The 22,932-nt window shown below is 51.3% G+C and overlaps 1 protein-coding gene across 1 annotated transcript; it reads left to right on the forward strand.

Annotated features, from left to right (window-relative positions):
- The first annotated feature begins 3,596 nt into the window (after positions 1–3,596).
- Positions 3,597–12,501, forward strand: LOC139315132 (carboxypeptidase inhibitor SmCI-like). The gene is made up of 6 exons (XM_070941151.1): positions 3,597–3,681; positions 6,071–6,247; positions 7,167–7,334; positions 9,309–9,417; positions 11,119–11,348; positions 12,476–12,501. Exons 1-6 carry the CDS (start codon positions 3,597–3,599, stop codon positions 12,499–12,501), a joined length of 795 nt encoding a protein of 264 aa, XP_070797252.1.
- Positions 12,502–22,932: the final 10,431 nt, after the last annotated feature.

Raw genomic sequence — 22,932 nt, forward strand, 5'->3', positions numbered from 1 at the left:
GTGACCCCGATGTAAACACCAGTCCAAAATCTTCTTTACCTCGTAATGGGTCTCCCCTTGGACTAGGATAGGCTTCTGGGCAGCCCGGTCTACCGGCCTTACCTGGAAGCCGACTACTGGCTTTAAGAAGCTGCTATGGAACACCGGATGCACTTTCCCTACCAAGCATGGGAGTCTAAGCTGAACAGTAACAGGGTTTCTTACTTTCACTATCGGGAAAGGCCCTATGAACTTAGGACCTACACAGCATGGCTCTGTGGTGTCTCCTGGGCCGAGACTTGGTCTGGACACAGGCAAGTCTCTCTGGGATCTTTCAGGCTCTCCTCGGGTCCATCCAAGGGAGAGCAGGTGTAAGAACGGAAGGAGCCATAATGCCGAAGCAGAACTTGGTGGGGTGGGAGCCTTCTTCTTGATAGCTGTCCATCCCCACTCTGTGGAAGCCATGAGACTGACCCTCCAAGTCCCCCTCCCACGGTCTCTTGACCTCTCCTCCTCCTGAACCACCCTTGGTAGAACGGTGGCCCCCCAGTTCAGCTGCTGCTAGGGATTGTGTTGGGGAAGAAGGTCCTGTCAGCCTGGTCAGGAGGCCAGAAGAGGACTTCCAGAGGAGAGGTCATGACAGACACCATCCTCACTTTTGGTCCAGCTCATCCTCTGGGTAGACCACAGCTGGTCTATGCGCAGGTGACAGGAAGGACAGGACAGGACAGGAGAGAGTCGGAAGGGACTTCTACTCCAACCCCCTGCTCAGACAGGAGACCCTCTACAATTTCAGACAAGTGACTGTCCAGTCTCTTCTTGAAGAGCTCCAGTGATGGAGCCCCCACAATGTCTGCAGACAACCAGTTCCACTGATTAATTGTCCTCACTCTCAGGAAATTTCTCCTTGGTTCCAGGTTGCTTCTCTGCTTGATTAGTTTCCATCCGTTGTTTCTTCCCCTGCCCCGGGTGCTTTGGAGACTATCTTGACCCCCCCCTCTGCTTTGTGGGAGCCCCTCAAATACCGGAAGACTCCTATCTTGTCACCCACTAGTCCTTCTTTTCTCTAGACCAGCCAAACCCAATTCCTGCGACCCTTTTGCATTTCCTATTTTAAAACCTTGTCTTGAACCAAATACAGAAATATCCATAAAAAACCCTTGGCCAACTCTACTCTTCCCCTCGAGATCACCCAGGGCCCCGTTTATGAGCAGATGCAGCCCACTAATTTTATTAAGCACACCACGGCAACTGAACACAACAGAATCTGTATAATTGCTGGGACTTAGACATGGCATGCCGTTTGTGTAGTCCACTGTCGTTTTTGCAATTTCATGTACAAGAACGATTGTCTACGGGACATCCTCAAGGGCAGCCACGTCACGAGGATACTTTTTTTCAGACTGATGACGTCTAAGCAATGATGGACCCCTATTCTCCAAAGCGCCTGAAGGCAGGACGAGAAGCAACGGATGGAAACTGATCAAGGAGAGAATCAACCTTGAATTAAGCGGGGAAATCCTGACTGAGAACAATTAATCAGTGGAACAGGTTGCCTCCAGACATTGTAGGTGCTTCATCACTGGAAGTCTGTAGAGTTTCTCCCTCTTCCAGGTCATGGTTGTCCCAAAGGAGCTTTTTCAGGAGGCAGCTGGACTTTCTTGTTTTTTCTTTGAATTTGGGATGAAGACCCCTCGAATGGTGTGAGAGCAGGAATGGATTTCCAGAGGAAAAAATTGCAGACTACAGGAACCATTTGCACCACTCAGGTGACCCTGAGGACACAGAGAAACCTCCAAGTGGCCTCAAGGACTCTCTAGAAGGATGCAAATGACCAGTTGTCTGCAAGGAATATAAATTCTTCCATTCCTGTCAGAGCTGAAGAAGCTTCTTGGAGGAGAAGCGAAACGTCTTCAAAGAAGAAAGTCCAGTTGCCTCCTGAACAAGCACCTTTGGGTGCTCCATCCCCGGAGGGTATTAGGAAGAGATTGGGCAGCCCTTTGTCTGCAAAGGTCTAGGGCAGGAGTGGACATGGGTTTCTGGGGAATTCTGGGAGCTGAAGTCCATGAGCCTTAAAGTTCCAAAGTGGGACACCCCTGATACACGGTCATCTGCTCAAGCAGGGGGTTGGAGTAGACGAACTCCAAGGTCCCTTCCAACTCTATTATTCTATGTGCTTCCCGCAATTGTACAAATTCCGTTGTGTTCGAGCTCAGTTGCCGTGGTGTGCTCAATAAAATTAGTGGGCTGGATCTGCTCATAAACGGGGCCCTGGGTGATCTTGACGGGAACTCTACAGTTGACCAAACACAAACTAAACTCTTCCATCTTGCCTGGGAGAAGAGAATTCCACACCAACTGAATTCGGGTGCTAGAATTTAGAGGACCTTAAATTTAACCTACAATAAAGAGTGCAGAGAACAGCAACCAGGATGATTAGGAGACTGGAGGCTAAAACATACAATGAACGGTTGCAGGAACTGGGCATGGCTAGTCTGGGGAAGAGAAGGACCAGGGGAGACAGGAGAGCATCTTCCAATATTGGAGGGATGCCACAGGGAGGAGGAAGCTGTTTTCCAAAGCTGTTTTCCAAAGCACCTGAAGGCCAGAGAAGGAATAATGGATGGAAACTGATCAAGGAGAGATTCAACCTGGAAATAAGGAGAAATTTTCTGACAGTGAGAACAATCTACCAATGGGACAGAAGTTGCCTTCAGAGGTTCTGGGAGCTCCATCCCTGGAGGCTTTCGAGAAGAGACTGGACTGCCATCTGATAGAAATGGTGTAGGGTCTCCTGCTTGGGCGGGGGGCGGATTGGGCTAGATGAGCTCCAAAATCCCTTCCAACTCTGTTAGTCTATTATTCTGTTAAAAGAATGAAGCACAATATTTTAACATGGGAGATGGTGAATGTCTCTTCTGAACAATAGTCCCAGATGTTAATTTTAATGGCCTCTGCCTTGAGAGATGGGCTGAGTGTGGATGATGTCATGGAAGGGGAACAGGTTCTGCCAGATAAGATGGACAATTAGATATGGACCTGGATATGAAAATGAATGGCTACAAGAATGACATGGAAAAAGAGGTTACACTGGACATACAAGATGTCTTCATCAATAAAAGGGAAATACAAACACTAAATTAGGAGAGTGGTGGGGTAATTTTCTGTTTTGGAATTACAACACGGCCTTGTAATTGTTAAAACTGTTAAATTGTTAAAACTTTGAAAAAAAATTTGTGTGAGACAAAAAATAATGAAAAGAAATTAAGTTCTGCAGCATTATTTGAAGAGAGGAAAGATGGAGATTGTTAGACGTGAAAACCAGACTAAACACTAGGAAATGGCGAGTTCTAGTGTCTCCTTAGCCGTGAAAGGGGCTGGGAGACTTTGAGCCAATCACCAGGAGATGGGAGTTCTAGTCCTCCCATTGGGAACCCCCGGACTCCGCTGACGGTTCCCCGCCGGACCCCCGGGCCCCGAAACCTTCCCCGCAGGAGGCATGGGCGGGGCGAGGGGGTGACCCAGCCCGGCCCTCTGGAGGGGAGGGGAGGGGGTGAGGGCCCCGCGCTCTTAGCCCGGAGAAGAGTCGGAGGCGGCTCAGTCGCCCAGCCATCGCCATGAGGTCCGGTCGCAGCCCCCTCCCCCTCCTCTTGGGAGTCGCCTTTGCCCTCTGGAGCCCGCTGCCCTCCGTCTCCGGCAGCTGTAAGTGGGGCGGGGGGGGCTGGACCAGAGGGGTCTTGTGTTGCTCGAACCCTGAAAGCCCCCGCCCCGTCTGAACCCCCTCCAGCTGCAGCCTCGGGGATGCTCGCCGAACGCCCAAGAGAAGCCCCCCCCCATTCCGCACAGCTGTGCGCCCCCCAAAGACCCGCCGTTCTGCTCCCCGGGCTTCCCCGGACACGGGAATAGCGGCCCTCCGTCCTCCGCGAAGTCTTAGACGGAGAAGGGGGAGAGAGGTGCGAGCGAGGCTCTCCTGGCCGGGCTTTCTTTCGGGGTCCCTTCGGGCAGGGGTCCCGGCTTCCCAAGGACGCAGGACGCCGTGTGGAAGGGGGCCGTGGGAAGGGGCGAGCGCAGGGGGAAGGTCCGGAATCAGCTCCGCTGACAAAATCCCGGAGAGGGGAGACCGGACCGGTGCAGAAGAAAACTTCGATGAACGGAGGGTCCGGTCCCCGCCTTCCCCCCACCCTCCCCTCGCGAACACTGCCGAAGGAGATCGAAGCCGCCCATCCGAGGGTTCTTTCAATGTTATATTAATTGATTGATTGATTACATTTCTATGTCACCCATCTCCCCTACGAGGTAACTTTGGGCGGCTTACAGATTATAAAGTGAAAAATACACATTGTAATAATACTAATAACGTAATTAATGTTACTAATAACAGTATAATAACATTAACACCCAGGAAGAGATCAGGGAGTTACTAGGCTTGATACAAAGGCCGCCCGGAGGGTTCTTTTAATGTTTGTTTGATTGATTGATTGATTGATTGGTTGGTTGGTTGGTTGACTGATTGATTGATTAAATTCTATGTCACACATATCCCCAACAAGGTGACTGTTACAGATTATAAAGCCAAATGAAAAATAATTACATTATAATACTAAACACAATTAATATTATTAGTAATAATACCATTATAACAATGGTTATAATGGTTATAAAGGAGAGCTGACTGCTTCTGAATGGTGTCCAGGTCAGAGTCAAACAGCTGTTAAAATGCTGAAAGTTTTCCCCAACTTAATCTCCATCCTTATTGCTTCCCAAGGCTAATCAACCACCCAACGTTTCCTTCCTTCAATGCTGACCGACTCCATTTCTCCTTCCCACTTGGTGGCCAAAGTCCTTCCTCAAATTCGGGGCACAGAATTGAGTGACACATCCTAGGTGTGAACTGAAACCTCATCCTCAGAGACCCTGCAAAACAAACTGCGATGGGACGGTTTGTTTCCCGAAGGGGTCTTGCTCCCTTTTCCTTGGACCAAACCTCCAAGTCTCCAAATCAAAGATTAATCTATTTGGATTGGAAATTTTGATCCCAATTTAGAAACTTGATTTAATTTGGAGACACTGTTGAATCTCATTGAAACTGAATCTCCAGGTCTCCACCTTGGTTTTTTTCCATTTCTGAGTTATTCTTGCCCTGCTTTTCTTAAGCACAGACACACAAACACACCTGTAGGGCTATTTTTTCTTGCACGAACCTCGTCCTCAGAGCCCCTGCAAAACAAACTGCGATGGGAGGTTTTGTTTCCCGAAGGGGTCTTGCTCCCTTTTCCTGCCAGGAGAGCGGAAGCAAAGGGGGAGATTCCCCAGAGCCCCTCTTGGCCCAAAGAGATGAAAGATCCGGAGACTAAGAAACCTATGATGAACGGTGGAGGGATCTAGTTAGGTCCAGCCATCAAAGGATCCAGGGGGAGAGGACAGTTTTGTCCTGGAAGACAATTGAGGGGCTGCCACTAAACAGAGGGGGAGGGGTCACTTATTCTCCAAAGCAGAAGAAGGCAGGACGGGAAACATCGAGTGGAAACTCATCAAGGAGAGAAGCAATACAGAACTTAGGAGGAATTTCCTGAGAACGATTCATCAATGGAAGGAGCTGCTTCAGAAGTTGTAGATGCTCCATCACTGGAGGTTTTGAAGAAGAGATTGAACCGCCGTTTGCCTAGAATGGTCTAGGGTCTCCTGAGCAGGGGGTTGGACTAGAAGACCTCTAAGGTCCCTTCCAGCCCTAGCAGTCTATGGGGTGCAGCACCAGCATTCTGGGGTGAGGTTTCCCATTGCTTCAGGGCTTCAGGCTCCCTCCCTGAGTTTCGGTTAAAATATAACCATGGAACAAAGACAAACAAAACCAAGGAAAGGATCCAGAGGGATCCTCCCTGTGTCAAGAGACACCCCCGAAGCCCCCGAGGCTCTGGATGCAAATTCGGGGAGGGTGGGGGTCTCCAACATGGACAACTTTAAGACTTCTGGATTCAACTCCCAGAAATCCCCAGCCTCTATTTGGGGGCTGCTCTATCCCCTCCCCCACACACCCCCAGAGCACCTACAACTGAGGAAAGCTTTGAGTGTCCCGACTCTCCTCTCTTGCCAGCCGACGAAAGCTGCAGCAGGTTCCCCACCTATCACGAACGGTGTAGGTTCCCCAAAGACCATTTTTTCTACAACGTCACCTCCAAGAGATGCCAGAGATTCCGTGACTACGGCTGCCCCATGAACGTGAACAGCTACCGCACCCTGAAGAAATGCCAGCAATTTTGCGCAGAGATTGGTGAGCTGGGCTGTTGGGCAGGGAGGGGCAGGGGCTGAGGGCCTGTGAGAAAGGGCCATGGGGCTGCGTGAGTGGTGCTTCCCAGAGCCCATGGGTTGCTTCTGTCCGCTGAGCCCCAAATGAGAAAAAAAAAACCTTTTCCTCACCTGTCAGGGCAGCCCTTCTGGGGGAGGGGTGAAGGGCGGGGGTCCCGGAGAGGCGGGGACTCAAGCCATGGGGGTTGCATGGGGCTTCACCAGCCATTGGCCTGAACCCAGGGCCCTGCTGGCCAGCATCGCAAACTCAGAGGCTTCCTTTCAAGAAGGGGGGGGCTGAAGGACGGGGGGCGGCCCTGAGACAGGCAGGCAGGGAGGAAGGTAACACTTGGGGGGCGAAGAGAAGACTCGAAGCGAAGAGAAGGAATGAATATGCAAAATGACAGATTTGCTGTGTTTGTATACATCTAATCCTAGCCCTAAAATCATCTGGAAGGGAGGGGTGGGTGTCTCCCCAGTTGTGCTCCATTCATGCTCTGCATAGCAGGAGCTCCTGCCTGCAAACCCCCCCCCCCCACTTCCAGGGGGCACCTGTCTGAAAGGAAGCCAAAAATGCCCAAATCCAGCTGAGGGAGGAAAGGGGGGGCTTGGGGTGGGGGAGGGAAGACTGGTTACCCTGATGGGGGGACTTCCAGGGGCCCAGTCTTCTGGGTTTCTGATTCCTTCCTTCCTTCCCTCCTTCCTTTTTTCCTTTTTTCCTTCCTTCCTTCCTTCCTTCCTTCCTTCCTTCCTTCCTTCCTCCCTCCCTCCCTCCCTCCCTCCCTCTCCACTCCCTCTCTCCTTCCTTCCTTTTTTCTTTCCTTCCTTCCATCCTCCCTCCCTTTTAAAACATCTATGTAGCTGCCTACCTATGCCAACCTCTATCCCCTCCCTCCCCTCTGCAGATGTCTGCCAGATGCCTCCTGAAAAGGGGGATTGTGATAACAAAAGGCACCGCTGGTTTTACGATCCAAGCACCAAGGATTGCAAGACCTTCACTTTCGGGGGCTGCGGGGGGAACCTCAACAACTTCAACACAGGTCGGGAGTGCCGGCTGAGGTGCCGCAATAGAGGTGGGTGTGTGGTGCTGTGGGGGAGGAGGGAAGGGGGGCTGAAAGGTGGGAGGCCATGTGGGAAGGAGGAGAAGGTCCTGCATTCACACCTTGAGGACTGTGTGCAAAGAAGAGGGAGGGGGAAAGGAGATTTCTCCCCCTCCCACCGGCAGCATCACTGATTGAGCCCTCTTCCTGGCTCCTCCCCCCCCCCTCCAAGATTCTGCTGCTGGATCCGGCCGACTGGCCAGCAGGAGAAGGAGGACCATGGATCTCTTGGGAATGAGGTCCATCCTATGGGACAGAAAAAATCTGCCCCACCTTCAAGCTAGGTGGGCTCCACTCGCCCTTAAGCCTGCTGCAGAAGAGAAGGTTCGCTTCCCCCAGGGAGTGGGGCTGGAGTACACCCAAATGTATGTGCCTAGACTGGCGGGGGGGGGGGGTGTCACGAAGGCAGAGGCTGGAGCAAAGCAGCCCCTCACAGCGGGGGAGGGGGACTCTCTGATTCTCAGCCCCCCCCTCCTGCAACCCCCCAAGGAAGACCGTTCCTGACGCCTCCTTCCCTTTTCCAGGATCTCCCTAAGGGCTCCGTGGATGGAAGCTCGGCCTGCTTTGCGCGAAGGAAAAGAGAGGCCGGTTCAGGATGAGACCAGGCGCACAAAGCCTCCAGCCCAGGCGCCTTTCAAAGGGAGGGAATTCTGGAATAAATGATTTCCTGAAGGAGACGGTGGTCCCAGATGCTCTGTGTGAGTTTCCTGGGAGTATCTTTTCCGGGCAAGGGAAAGGCGGCAAAGGCTGCCCCACTCCCATCCTTCACCATTAAAGCACGGAAGTTGCCAGATCTGCCAGGCACGTTTATGGTGGCCTCCATCTGTAGAAATTGAACCAACAAATAAATAAATAAATGTACCCACTGGCCACAGATCTCACACACCTTGCTGGGTGCCCACCTGGCTGCTCTCTTTCCTCCTTGCCAGGCATACAGAGGAGCCTGTGCCAGTCCCACCCACCCAAGGAGCCAGCACAGACACGGGGGGAACTTTCTGGAGTGTCTCCCCCTCCTCATTCAGGAGCCCATCACCTGTTTTGCCAGCTTAATGCATCCCCTTTCATATCCAGCGCCTGGATTCTCACACGATACCATAGTCTTTTGAGACTGAAGATTGTCAATGAAGATGAAAAGTTTGAAAATTTTTGTGATGGACAAAAAAATGAAAATAAATTAAGTTCTGCAACATATTTGAAGAGACAAAAGATCAAGATTGTTACAAGTAAAAACCAGGGTAGAAACTAGGAAATGGTGAGTTCTACTCTCTCCTTAGGCATGAAAAGTGGCTGGGTGACTTTAGCCACTTACCAGGAGATGAGAGTTCTAGTCCCACCATAGGAATAAAAGCCACTGGGTGACTTTGAGCCAATCACCAGGAGATAAGACTTCTAGCCCTCCCTTTGGGAAGCCACGAGCCCACCCCGTCCCTCCGCCCGCTGACGTTACCCCGCCGGAACCCAAGCGCCGAAACCTTCTCCGCAAGAGCCATCTGGAGGGGCGGGGGTGGGGTGTCTCCAAGCGCAGCCCTCCGGAGGGGAGGGGAGGAGCGCCGCGCTCTTTGCCCCAGAGGGGAGTCGGAGGCGGCTCAGTCGCCCAGCCATCACCGTGAGGTCCAGTCGCAGCCCTCCTCCTCCTCCTCCTCCTCTTGGGGGTCGCCTTTGTCCTCTGGAGCCCTCTGCTCTCCGTGCACGACAGTTGTAAATGGGCCGAGCGTTAGGGCGGGAGGGGCGGTGGGATGCTTCGGCAAGAGAGGGGTCTTCTCACAGCCCGAACCCCCAAGAGAACCCCCAATTCCACAGGGCTGTGCGCCCCCCAGAGACCCACCGTTCTGCTCCCGAACTTCCCCGCACGCGGGAATAGCGGCCCTGCGTCCTTCGCGGAGCCCTAGACGAGAGACGGCCGGGCTTTATTCGGCTCCCAGTCTCGGCCTCTGGGGCTTCGGGCAGGGATCCCGGCTGCCCAAGGACGCCGCCCACCTCGGAGTCAGTGGACTCTGGACGCCGCATCGAAGGGGGCCGTGGGAAAGCCCAGCGCAGAAGAAGACGTCGATGAACGGTGGGTCCGGTCACTGGTCCCTGCCTTCCCCACAGCCTCCACGGGCAAACGCTGCCGCAGGACATCGCAGTCGCTCGCCCGCGGATTATTTTAATGTTAGATTGATTGATTGATTGATTGATTGATTAAATTTCTATGTTGCCCATTTCCCCCACAAGGTGCTTATGGACGGCTTACCGATTATAAAACTAACTGAAAAATAATTACATTATAATAATACTAACAACATCATTAATATTATTAGTATTAATAACATAATAACATTAACATCCAGGAACTGAGCAGGGAGTTAGTAGTCCACCCTCTAAGGAGTGCAGGAGGCTCCCTGACAGTTGCTTTCCACCCCACCCCACCCCACCCCCCAGCTCCATTCAAACACTCGTAAAGGAGAGCTGACTGCTTCTGAATGGTGTCCAGGTCAGAGTCAAACAGCTGTTAAGATGCTGAAAGTTTTCCCCAACTTAATCTCCATCCTTATTGCTTCCCAAGGCTAATCAACCGCCCAATGTTTCCTTCTTTCAATGCTGACCGACTCCGTTTCTCCTTCCCACTTGGTGGCCAAAGTCCTTCCTCAAATTCGGGGCACAGAATTGAGTGACACATCCTAGGTCTGAACTGAGCAGCCCAAAAGAAAGGGAGTCCTGGCTTCTTCCCAGCCAGAGACTGTACTTCTCTAGGGGTTTCCTTGGATTGTCTCACATTGCTGGCTTGTGTTTGGTTTGCAGTCCAGAGATCCGCCCCCCCCCCCCCCATGCAACTCAGGATGAGCAGATCAGGGCCAGATCTGACCACGTCCATCACCCACTTCATTCAGAGGAACATCCAGTGAGATGTTGCGTGAGCTGACTTAGAAAACCACTTTGAGTTCTCTTTCTGTGCATGGACCAAACCACCAAGTCTCCAAATCAAAGATTAATCTATTTGGATTGGAAATTTTGATCCCAATTTAGAAACCTGATTCAGTTTGGAGCCTCCAACGAATCTCATTGAAACTGAATCTCCAGGTCTCAACCTTGGTTTTTTTTCATTTCTGAGTTATTCTTGCCCTGCTTTTCTTAAGCACAGACACACCTGTAGGGCTATTTTTTCTTGCACGAACCTCGTCCTCAGAGCCCCTGCAAAACAAACTGCGATGGGAGGTTTTGCTCCCTTTTCCTGCCAGGAGAGCGGAAGCAGAGGGGGAGATTCCCCAGAGCCCCTCTTGGCCCAAAGAGATGAAAGATCCGGAGACTAAGAAACCTATGATGAACGGTGGAGGGATCTAGTTAGGTCCACCCATCAAAGGATCCAGGGGGAGAGGACAGTTTTGTCCTGGAAGACAATTGAGGGGCTGCCAGTAAACAGAGGGGGAGGGGTCACTTATTCTCCAAAGCAGAAGAAGGCAGGACGGGAAACATTGAGTGGAAACTCATCAAGGAGAGAAGCAATACAGAACTTAGGAGGATATTGCAAAATCTCCATTCCCATCCCACTGTGGGGCCAGCCAGAGGTGGCATTTGCCGGTTCTCCAAACTACTCAAAAATTCCGCTACCGGTTCTCCAGAGCCTGTCAGAACCTGCTGGATTTCACCCCTGCTCTGGATGCAAATTCCACGAGGGTGGGGGTCTCCAACCTGGACAACTTTAAGACTTGCGGATTCAACTCCCAGAATTCCCCAGCCTCTATTTGGGGGCTGCTCTTTCCCCACACATGCACCCCAGAGCCCCTACAACTGAGGAAAGCTTTGAGTGTCCTGACTCTCCTCTCTTGCCAGCCGACAGAAGCTGCAGCACTTTCCCCGACTCTTCCGAACGATGTGGGGAGCCTAAAGAACGCTTTTTCTGCAACGTGGCCTCCAAGAGCTGCGAGCCTTTCGTTTTCTACGGCTGTCCCGGTAGCCACAACAGCTACTCCACTATCAAGCAATGCCAGAAATACTGCGAGGTGGCTGGTGAGCCCGGCTGTTGGGCAGGGAGGAGCAAGGGCTGAGCCCCCCCCCCCGCCCCGTCTCTAATGGGGTTCAATGAGTGGCGCTTTCCAGAAGCCCATTGGTTGGTCTGTTTTGGAGAAAAGCCGGCTGCTGCCCACCAAGCCCCAACTGAGAAGCCCCCTCTTTTCCTCACCCATCGGGGCAGCCCTTCTGGGGAGGGGTGAAGGGCGGGGGTCCCGGAGAGGCGGGGACTCAAGCCATGGGGGCTGCATGGGGCTTCACCGGCCATTGGCCTGAACCCAGGGCCCTGCTGGCCAGCAGCCCAGTCTGGAGGCTTCCTTTCAAGAAGGGGGTGGGCTGAAGGGCGGGGGGGGGTCCCTGACACAGGCAGGGAGGCGGGTAATGCTCGGAGGGGGGCAAAGAGTCTGGAATGAATATGCAAAATGACAGATCTGCTGTGTTTGTACACATCCAATCTTAACCCTAAAACCATCTGGAAGGGAGGGGTGGGGGTCTCCCCAGTTCTGCTCCATTCATGCTGTGCATAGCAGGAGCTCCTGTCTGCCCACCCACCCACCCACCCCACTTCCGGGGGGGGGGGGGAAGTGTGGGAAGTGCCAGCTGAAGTGCCCGAAGAGAGGTGGGTGTGCGGTGCTGCTGGGGGGAGAGGCTGAAAGATGAGAGGCCATGCGGGGAGGAAGAGGAGGTCCTGCCACAGCTCCCCTCAATCCACACCTTGAGGGCTCTATGCAAAGAAGAGGAAGGGGGGAAAGGAGAATTCCCCCCCCCCGGCAGCACTGCAGAAGGAGCCCTCACCCTGCCTCTTCCCACCCCCAGATTCTGCTGCAGGATCCAGCCCTCTGGCCAACAGGAGAAACAGGAGCATGGATCACTTGGAAATGCTCTCCATCCTGGGCGGGGGCGGAGGGCGGGGGGGGCCTGGCCTGCACCAAATTGTAGGCACATTCACTGGCTGGGTGTCCCAAAGGCAGAGGCTGTGTGTTCCTGGGCAAAGCAGCCACTCATAAAGGGGGAGGGGGGTCTCCCTGGTTCTCAGAAGGGTCAGCCTAATAAGAATGGGGGGAGCTCTGGAATTCGTCTCCTACCCACAAGGAAGGCCATTTCTGATGCCTCCATCCCTTTTCCAGAATTACCTGAAGAGGAAGAGTACTGAGGATGGAAGTTGCTTTGCTTTAAGGAAAAAAAAAAAAAAGAGGCCAGGCACCTTTAGACTGGGTAGAATTCTGCAATAAATTATTGCCTGTGGCCCCAGACGCTGCCCACCCCCCCCCCCCATCCTTCACCATTAAAGCACGGAAGTTGCCTGATCTGCCAGGCATGTTTATGGTGGCCTCCATGCATCTGTGGAAATTGAACCAACAAATAAATAAATGAATGTACCCACTGGCCACAGATCCTGCACACCTTGCTGGGTGCCCACCTGGCTGCTCTCTTTCCTCCTTGCCAGGCATACAGAGGAGCCTGTGCCAGTCCCACCCACCCAAGGAGCCAGCACAGACATGGGGGAGGGGGGCTTTTTGGAGTGTCTCCCCCTCCTCATACAGGAGCCCATCACTTGTTTTGCCAGCTTAACGCGTCCCCTTTTATATTCAGTGCCTGGAATCTACCTGCTTTTCACACCACACGCTGGATCTTAAACTAACCACAGAGCAACACACAAAGCCACAAAAATTAATCCAAATTTCTCCAGCTGTGGGACGCACTGGCCGAGGAGCCCCCAACCTTCTAATTAGACCAGGATGGCCAAGGATCAAGTGGAGAGAAGCTGGCTCAAAAAACCACCTTCCGCTGTTCCAGATCGGGTGGGGGCCATCCTGGGGGGCCCATGTCTTATTAAAGGCTCAGAAGGGGGCAAAGGGGTCTCAGAGCCACAGGGGGCACCAGAAGGGCTGCGCACATTTTGAAAGGGATTGGGAGGAAGGGCTGCTGCGTGGGGCAAAATGCAGCCCACTCCCATCCAGAGGTCCGCAAGGAGCCTCTAAACCTTAAGAGAGGCTTCAACTTTAAAGAATGGATGTCATAAAACGTTTTTTGCAAGCTTGGGCTGAAGCATGGGAAAAGGTCTCCGTAGAACAGAGGGACTGGGAGGGACCTTGGAGGTCTTCTAGTCCAGCCCCCTGCTTAAGCAGGAGATACCATTTCAGACAAGTGGCTGTCCAGTCTCTGCTTGAAACCCTCCGGGAACGGAGCACCCAGAACTTCTGGAGGCAACCTGTTCCACCGGTTACTTGTTCCCACTGTAGGGAAATTTCTCCTCCATTCCAGGTTGCTTCTCTCCTTCTCTACTTTCCATCCGTTGCTTCTTCTCCTGCCTTCTGCTGCTTTGGAGAATAGGGGGACCCCTTCTTCTTTGGGGCAGCCCCACAGATATTGGAATACCTCCCCCCCCCCCCGTCCTTCTTTTCTCTGGAGTAGCCAATCCTCTCAAGCTAAATGAAAGGAGGTGATCCTATGTGTCCGTTTCTGACCATAATTTAAGGACTGAATCAAACCAGAGCAGCTTCAGAGAAGGACAATGACTTCATTACCTATTTTCATCCTAACTTTATAACTCAGGGTAGTAAACATACCTAATACTCCTCCCTCCTCTTATTTTCCCTGCAAACAGCAACCCTGCGAGGTGGGCTGGGCTGAGAGAGAAGGGCTGGTGGAAAGTCACCCAGCCGGCTTTCATGCCTAAGGCAGGACTAGAATTCGGTCCTTGACTCTCTTGTCCTGTATTCTGGGAGCTCCTGTCCTGGAAGCGAAGAGGCTGTGAGTGGGACGGCTGCACAGGGCTGCCTCCTGCCGGCCATTTGCTGCCCACATTGCAAAAACTGCCCAACTTACCCAGCCCCAGGGCAGGAGGGAGGACGGAGCAGACCTGGGCATGCGTAAACCCCTTTGAGATGCCTGCAAGGATTTTCAACAATGACTTCATAGAACATAGAATAAACAAAAATAAACAAACATGTTTTAGGTGACTGCTGTCTATACCGCCTGGAGAAAACTTATCATAAGGCAGCAAGGAGGCAGGATAAAAACTAAGCTCTGCACCTGAGGACAAGACAGAATAACAGAGTTGGGAGGGACCTTGGAGGTCTTGTAGTCCAATCTCCTGCTCAACCAGGAAACCCCACCATTCCAGACAAATGGTTGTCCACTGTCTTAAAAACTTCCAGTGTTGGAGCCCCCACAACCTCTGAATTGTTCTAACTGCCAAGAAATCAAGGAGCAACGGATGGAAACTAATCAAGGAGGGAAGCAAACCAGAACTAAGGAGAAATTTCCCGACAGTTTTAGAACAATTAATCAGTGAAATGATTAACTGCCTCCAGAAGTTGTAGGTGCTCAAACCCTGGAGGTTTTAAAAAAGGGATTGGACAGCCGTTTGTCCAGAATGATATAGGATCTCCTGCTTCAGCAGGGGGTTGGACTAGAAGACCTCCAAGGTCCCTTCAACTCTGTTATTCTGTCATTCATTCATTGCTCGCACGAACAGTCTCCAGGAGCGTGGCTTGATGAAACATTACGGACATAAGTGGAAATGGAGAATTTCCCCTGCATTTTCTTAGTCCCGTGAAACACAACCAGCTAATTTCATGCGGTAAAGTACGCATCCAAGTCAATCAAGCCACATTCATAGCATGGGCAGAGGTGTCCAACATAGCTGGCTGGGGAATTCTGGGAGCTGAAGTCCACAAGTCGCCAAGAGTGGATACCCCTTAGTGGCTGCAGGGTAGAGACTTCAAAAAGTACCAAGAATTTTCAATGTGGAAAATCTGCCCCAAAACACAAGAGTCTTTTTTCCAAAGCACATTAAAAAAATTGTGTGTGTATATGTGTGTGAATGCATATTCATATGTATATGTACTGTATGTAAAGTATATGTATGTATGTATGTATGTATGTATGTATGTATGTATTTCTCTTTAGCCAGGTTCTACCTACGTAAACCAAGATATTATGTAGGTAGAACCTGGCTAAAGAGAAATACACATAGAACCTACGAAAAAGAAAGAAAAACAAATATATATATATATTTATAGGAAAAAAACAGTATTAGGCAGTGCACATAGTCCTTGACTTACAATAATTTGTTTAGTGATCGTTAGAAGATACAACAGCACTGGAAAAAGTGACTTATAACCATTTTTCACGCTCGGGACCGTTGCAACATCCTTGTGGTCATGGGATCAAAACTCAGGCGCTTGGCAACTGGTTCGTATTTAGGACGGTGGCATTGTCCCGAGGTCACGTGATCCCCTTTTGCGACCTCCTGACGAGCAAAGTCAAAGCCAGATTCACTTAACAACCGTGTGACTCACTTACCAACTGCAGTAATTCACTTAACAACGGTGGCAAGAAAGGTTCATAAAACAGGACAAAACAAATGTCTCACTTAGCAACAGAAACGTTGGGCTCAATGGCGGTCATAAGTCAAGGAGTCTGGAAGCAGCTGGATGCGACACAGATTATTAGGGACTGTCCTGGCTCCAAATTAAATTGAAATTAGAAGTTTTAATCTGTTTAAAAATGAAAGCTTCAAAGCTCCCAAGATTGTGCTTCAAATCCCCCTTCCTGGGCTCCAACCCTTTCCAGGCGCTTCTGGGCCTGCGGTTACGGCCTCGACCCTCCCACAAGGTCTCCCCAGGCATCAAATGTTGGCTTCCCATCATTGTTGGCATCTCCAGCCTGAGGAAGGGCGGCCATTTCTCCCACCAAGCCAAGATCGGCCTCTTCGGCCCCCTCGTCGCTCCAGCCATCGTGGTAGGAGTGGGCGTCAAAGGGAGACGTGTTTAATCCGTAATCCAGTTCCTTGTCAAAGGCATCGTCACCATCTTGGTTTCCTTCTTGGTTTCCTTCGTTCTCTTTGCCCTTCTCCCCCTCCTCCTTTTCTTCTTCATCATCATCATCATCAAAGAGGCCTTCCTCCTCCTCCTCAGTTTTCTTCCCCTCCTCAGCTTCTTTCTCAGGTTTGGACTCCTTCTCAGCTTCCGGTCTCTCACCATCTTCTTCTGGCTTTTCAGAGGAAGTTGGCTTGTCGGCAGACGGGCGTTTCTCGTGCCCCACCTGGGAAGGCGGCTTCTCTCCAGGTGTGGGCTTTTCCCCAGTGACGGGCCTGCCATGGGCCTCGGGGCCACGGTTAGGAGCTGGCTTCTCTCCAGATGTGGGGCCCACGTGATGCCCAGCAGCCGAAGCTGGTTTTGGCTTGTCCTGGATGGTGTGTCCAGAACCAGGAACCGGCTTCTCTGTTGGGGTGGCCTTCCCCATTCCAGGCGTGTCACCTGGGGTGCTAGAAGTGGGCTTTTTGCTAGTGTTTGGCTTCCCACCAGAAGTGGCCACGTTACTGGGATCCCAGACTGGGTTCCAGGTTTCCAGATTGGGCAATGCTGGCTTGGAAGCCAACTTGGGTCTGCCAAGAGAGCTGGGCTTGGCAGGAGCTCCTCCCAGCTGAGTCCGGGTGTCCAGGGAGGGGTCCTTCTCAGATGCCCCTTGGGGCTTTTCAACTGGTCTGGGACTCCCAGAAGATTCAGCTTCCAAGTTATTTACAGGGGGCCTTTCCGGCTGTGGCTTCTCTTTACAGAGAAGCTTTCCAGGGGGGGCTGGACCTGCTGCCTCGGGGCGAAGGCTGCCTTCCTTGCCAGGCTGTGGCTCTTCACTTTCCTTCCCCTGGGGCAAAGGGCTCTTCTGGGCCACCCCAGGCTCTTGGGCCATCAGGCATGCCAGCTTTGCTTCCTCCTTCTGCGAGATCTTGTCCTGGGGAGCTTCCCCAGGGGCACCGCTGGGGGGAAGAGGGGTCGGTCCAGAAGTCCCTGAATAAGAGAGAGAGAAGACAAGTGGCATCAGAGGGAGGGAGATCGGGAGCTGCCAATGCATGGTATGGAGGGGGATGGCTGGTTCCTTCTGGAGCCCCATTGGAACTCACTTGATGGGCCCCTCATTCCCACTGAGAGGTGGGAGATCCTTCTCCTTCTGGGGTCCCTTCCTCAAATAAGGGATGTGTCAGGGTTCCAAAAAACACCCCCAATGAAATAAAACTCCAAGGCAATGAGCTCCTCAAAGTTCCACTTTATTAGAGCTGTCAGGTTGGCACATCTGGGAAAACCCGAATCTGAAAGCTTCCAGGTTTTCCCCAGCCAGTTGAAAGTTCCCAACCCTGCTGCACGCCCACAAGTTGATCGCATGGTCCAATCCATCCTTCAGACTCAACTGGAGACAATCCCCAGTCACTCCCATCCAGGTGCAGGCAAATGTCCTTGTCTCCCAGAAGAAAGAATGTTGCTATGGCTAATTTTCCACCACTCCAACAACAACAAAAAAACCCTCCCAATTTCCCAGGCTAAAATATTTGGCAGTCAGGAAGCTAAAAAGAAAAATGGCTTCCAAAACTGACAGGATGTCTGAAAAACATCTGGGATGATGTTACCTAGTTGGGGACTGAAACATCTGCAAGGAAACTTCCTCCTCCTCCTTTTCACAGCCCCCCTCCCTTCTAAAACAGGTGATGCTATCAGGTTGGGCAATGAAACATCTGCAAGAAAACAGCCAAGGACCAAGCAGTCTTCTTCCTCGCCCTTTCATCCTCCTCCTCCTCCCCCCACTTTCGTTCTCCTCCATTCTGCAAACTCCTCTCCCTTGTAGCACTGATCATGTTCCCTAGTTGGGTCATGGAACGTCTGCAAGAAAATCACCAAGCTCTGAGAACACCAAGGACCCCTCATTTCAACCCTGACCTGCAAAAAATTCTCCTTTATTGGTACAATCAATAGTCTTGGCTCACATCAGCGACTAGGCTAGACCAGAGGTGTCCAATCTTGGCCACTCTAAGACTTCCGGACTTCCCCTCCCAGAATTCCCCAGCCAGCCAGGTTGGAAGTTGATATCCACAAGTCTTAAAGGGGCCAAGGTTGCACACCCAGGACTGGATTCTTCATGAGGTTTTACCTGGGCTCTCACCAAACACCTCCGGTGACCTGGGGCCCACCCTCTCCTATTTTTGTGCGTTTCCTCCCCTGGCTTCTTCATCTTGTTGACGGGTCAAAAATTCAGTACGAAAGGCAGAAACTAATTGCTTAGCGTCCTTTATATTGCACAACCGCAACACTTGTTATGAGGTGTGTAATTACAACAAGCCTGTTACTTGATGTTTTCTTTGTATTTCTCCTGTTTGTTTCAGTGCGAAACTCAGAAGTCCCAGGAATTTGCCAGGTGCGTTTCTATTTGGCTACAAAATATTCTGGGGGCGGACAACCTCGGTGGAGCTGAACACCTCCCAACTCTTGCAGGTATAAATTAGAGAAAATTACCTGGAAATAATTAGGAGGAAATGAATGATTAGTAATCAGAATTATGGGGCAGGGACTCTTCAGCTCTGCCTCCCAAACCAGGGCAAGCTGACTCGGGGGGGGGGGAGGGATCGAGGGACACACACACCCCAAATTCCACCCTCGTCAATGACATTCTTCCCAGAAAGCCTCTTGTGCTTTCAGGACAGGGGCCTCCAAACTCAGCAAGTTTAAGACTTGGAGACTTCAACTCCCAGAATTCCCCAGCCAGCCAGCCAGTAACATGACCTAGTACAGAGGCATCCAACTTTGGCCATTTTAAGACTTGTGGACTTCAACTTCCAGAATTCCCCAGCTAGCAAGTCTTAAAGTTGCCAAGTTCAGAGGCCCCTGTTTTAGAACACAGAAGATAGAATCCTAGGGCTGGAAGGGACCTCGGAGGTCTTCTAGTCCAACCCCTGCTCAAGGCAGGAGACCTTATACCAAGCTGGTCAAGTGATTTTGTAGAAGAGGGTCCATGCATCCCTAAGTGTCCAACAGGGTCTTTGGAAACCTCATGGACTCCAAAGGGAGGCCCAGGCGCCCTCAGAGCCCAGCTGGGCAATCTTGGGGGACTCGGAGTTTCCTAGCCTGGCTCCACCGGCATCCACCCACTGCCCTCCTCCCCTCGCAGGGTGCCCGATGCTTCCCAGCTCACAAAGAGGCTTTGGGAACGTCCAGGAGGAAGTCAGGCGCTGAGAAGAGCTGGCCCCGAAAACAGGGAAAGGGGTTGTGCCCCCCCTCTGGGAAGGAGCCCAGGCCAGAGCCCAGGCCCCAGCCCTGCTCGGGCGGAGCCTCGGAGACCCCCTCTCTGGGCAGAGCAGGATGCTAGGAGTAACCCCGAGGGAGCATCTGGCCAAATCCTCTGTGACAGGTAGTCTTCGACCTACAACCACTGCTGAGCCCCAAATTTTTGTTGCTAAGTGAAACATTTGTGAAGTTAATTTTGCCTCATTTTATGACCTTTCTTGCCACAGTTGTTAAGTAGATCACTGGGGTTACTCGACTTAGGACCACGACTGACCCCAAAATTTTCATGGCCAGGCAAGGCCGTTCTTATTTATTTATTTATTTATTTATTTATTTATTTATTTATTTATTTATTTATTTATTTATTTATTTATTAGTTCGATTTATATGCCGCCCTTTTCCAGAGACTCAGGGCGTCTTACAATGTGTTAAGCAATAGCCTTCATACTTTTGTATATACCTGCTTATTAGGGCTTTCACCCACCCACCTAAGCAGTGTTCTTTTTTATACAAAGTCAGCTTATTGCCCCCACAATCCGGGTTCTCATTTTACCTACCTCAGAAGGATGGAAGGCTGAGTCAACCTTGAGCCTGGTGAGATTTGAACTTGCAGTAATTGCAGGCAGCTGGTGTTACTTAACAGTTACTTAACAGTGCTTTAGTCTGCTGCGCCACCAAGGCTTAAGCGAGTTATACCTCATTTTACATTGTTAAGCAAATCACTGCAGTTGTTAAGTGAACCATGCGGTCGTTAAGCAAATCTGGCTTGCCTCGTTGACTTTGCTTTTCAGAAGGCAGCTGGGAAGGTCGCAAAAGGGGATCACGTGACCCCAGGACAGAGCAACGGTCATAAGTACAAGCCAGTTGCCAAGTGCCTGAATTTTGATCATCTGACAATGAGGATGCTGCAATGGTCATAAGTGTGAGAACTGGTCATAAGTCGCTTTTTTCAGTGCCGTTGTAACTTCAGTCACTAAACAGATGGTTGTAAGTTGAGAACTATCTGTACTGCCCAAAGGGCAGCCTTGCCAATGCTGAAAGTCAGCCAGAAAAGGCCCCAGAGAGCAAGGAAGTCGAACTTTGGCGACTTTAAGACCTCTGGACTTCAACTCCCAGAATTCCCCAGCCGGCAAAGCTGGGTGGGGGCTGGTCAGGGGAATTCTGGGAGTTGAAGTCCACAAGTCTTACATTTCTAGACTTGAGACTCAGAAAGAGTGCAGAGAAGGGCAGCCAAGAGGTTTAAGGGATTGGCGACTCAAACATACAAAGAACGATTACAGGAAGTGGGCCTGGCTAGTCTAGTGAAGAGAAGAACCAGGGGAGACATGATAGCAGTCTTCCAGTACTTGAGGAGCTGCCCCAAAGAAGAGGGAGTCAAGCTACTCTCCAAAGCACCCGAGGGCAGCACAAGAAGCAACGGATGGAAACTCCTCAAGGAGAGAAGCAGCCTAGAACTAAGGAGAAAGTTCCCAACAATGAGGACAATTAACCAGTGGAACTACTTGCCTCCAGAAGTTGTTGATGCTCCAACACCTCCACATTCTGTTCTGTTCTCTTCCATTCCAGTCTAGTCTAGTCTAGTCATTACATCTTTTCTTTTTCTTTTTTTCCTTTTCTCTTCTCTTCTCTTTTTTTTTCTTTTCTTTTCTTTTCTTTCTTTTCTTTTTTTTTCTATTCCTGTTCTGTTTTCTGTCCTGTTCTATTCCATTCTATTCCGTTCCAGTCTAGTCCAGTCTAGTCTAGTCCATTACATCTTTTCTTTTCTTTTTTTTCTTTTCTTTTTTTTCTTTCCTTTCCTTTCCTTTTTTCTTTTCTTTTCTTTTCTTTTCTTTTCTTTCTTTTCTTTTTTCTGTTCTGTTCTATTCTATTCCTATCCTGTCCTGTCCTGTTCTATTCTATTCCTGTCCTGTTCTGTCCTGTTCTGTTCTGTTCTGTTCTGTTCTGTTCTACACATTGGCTGAGTGGGGGGCTGGGCAGGGGAATTCTGGGAGTTGAAGTCCAAAGTTGCTAAGATTGGGTCCCCCTGCTCTAGAGAAATCCCAAAGCAGCCTTTAGCCTTCGGACAGCCGGTGGGATGAAGTGCACCAGAAACAGCCCAAGAAGCTCCCAACATACAACGGGTCACTCAGTGACCATCCAAAGTAGTTACGACCTACCTGAAAAGGGAGACTTATGACCTGGATCCGAAGTTGCAATGGTCGCTCCCCCACCTCGACAATGTTGTGATTCGCCTTGAGGCTCTCTTGGTAACGGGACCACATTTACAGCCATTTGCAGCTGCCCGCAATCATGTGGTCACGTTTTACGACGGTTTCGCCCTTACTTGTAAGCCGCCCAGATTTACCTTGTGGTAAGATGGGTGTCTAATAAATTTTCTAAATAAATAAAGTACTTTGGTTTTCTGGCAAAACTGCAGCTGTCGCAAAGAAAGGGTTCACACTTAAGGACGGCTGCATTCCCTTAATGACCGTTGCAAAAAAGTCATAAAATTGGCATGATCACATGACCAGAATACCAGAGTTAGAAGGGACCTTGGAGGTCTTCTGGACCAACCCCCTGATCTAGCAGGAGTCCATTTCAGACAAGTGGTTGTCCTGACTGACCTGTTTTATGACCGTTATGACAACCGTAATGAGCAGGCACCGTTACGGTCATAACTCGAGGACTGCCCGTACCCAAACCCGGTACCTCTTCCAACAGAGAGGACACTGCTGAGGTTTCAGGGTGCAGGAATTGAGCCCCTTCTCTTCCTCCCCCTCCTTCCCCACCCCCTCCCTTGCACAGGCGCAGCCCAAGCAGGTGTCTGCTCCACTCCCAGAAGCAAGCAAGGTGAGCAACTTCTTCACCTGTGCTCAGCAACAGCCGGTACTCACTACTTCGGGGTGGTGCGGCCGGCAGCCCCGTCCAGAGGGCCACGGAGCCCACAAGCAGCAAGAGGGCCCCTGGCTTCATCCTGGCGTCCAGAGGCAGACGGCTCCCAGGGCCCAGGCTGTGCTTAGCCCAGGCTATAAACCCTGTCCTGGGTGGGGCTGTGGGGAGGGAAGGGAACGGCTGCCAGGCCCTCTGATTAAGCATCTTAGCCTTCTCTTCCCTGAAAGCCACCCCAGGAGCCTCTGCCTCCCACACAGCAGCAGCAGCAGCAGCAGCCTGACAGATCCGGCACCAAAGCCTCCTTGGACCCCGAGGGTGGCGGCCCTGGCTTCTGCTCAGAGAGGGTCCTGGAGACCCCAACCGTTCTTCCCACCTGCCCGGGCAACCTGCGCACTTAGGGGTCTCCTGAGATCAGCCAGGCAGGAACATCCCTCCTGGTAAACCTGGCAGCAGTAAAATTTCAGTCACTTTCCATTCAATTCAGTTCAGACTACAACTGGAAGGGGACACCGGAGGTCTTCTAGTCAGACCCCCTGCTCAAGCAGGAGACCCTATGCCATTTCAGACAGGTGGCTGCCAAGTCTTCTTAAAAACCTTTCACAACATCTGGAGGCAAGTCGTTCCACCGGTGAACGGAACGGAACGGAACAACTGAG

Source organism: Pituophis catenifer, unplaced genomic scaffold (genome assembly GCF_029215685.1).
Source record: "Pituophis catenifer annectens isolate HBS135680 unplaced genomic scaffold, rPitCat1.0.hap2 SCAF_3, whole genome shotgun sequence".
NCBI classification, from domain to species: Eukaryota; Metazoa; Chordata; class Lepidosauria; order Squamata; family Colubridae; genus Pituophis; species Pituophis catenifer.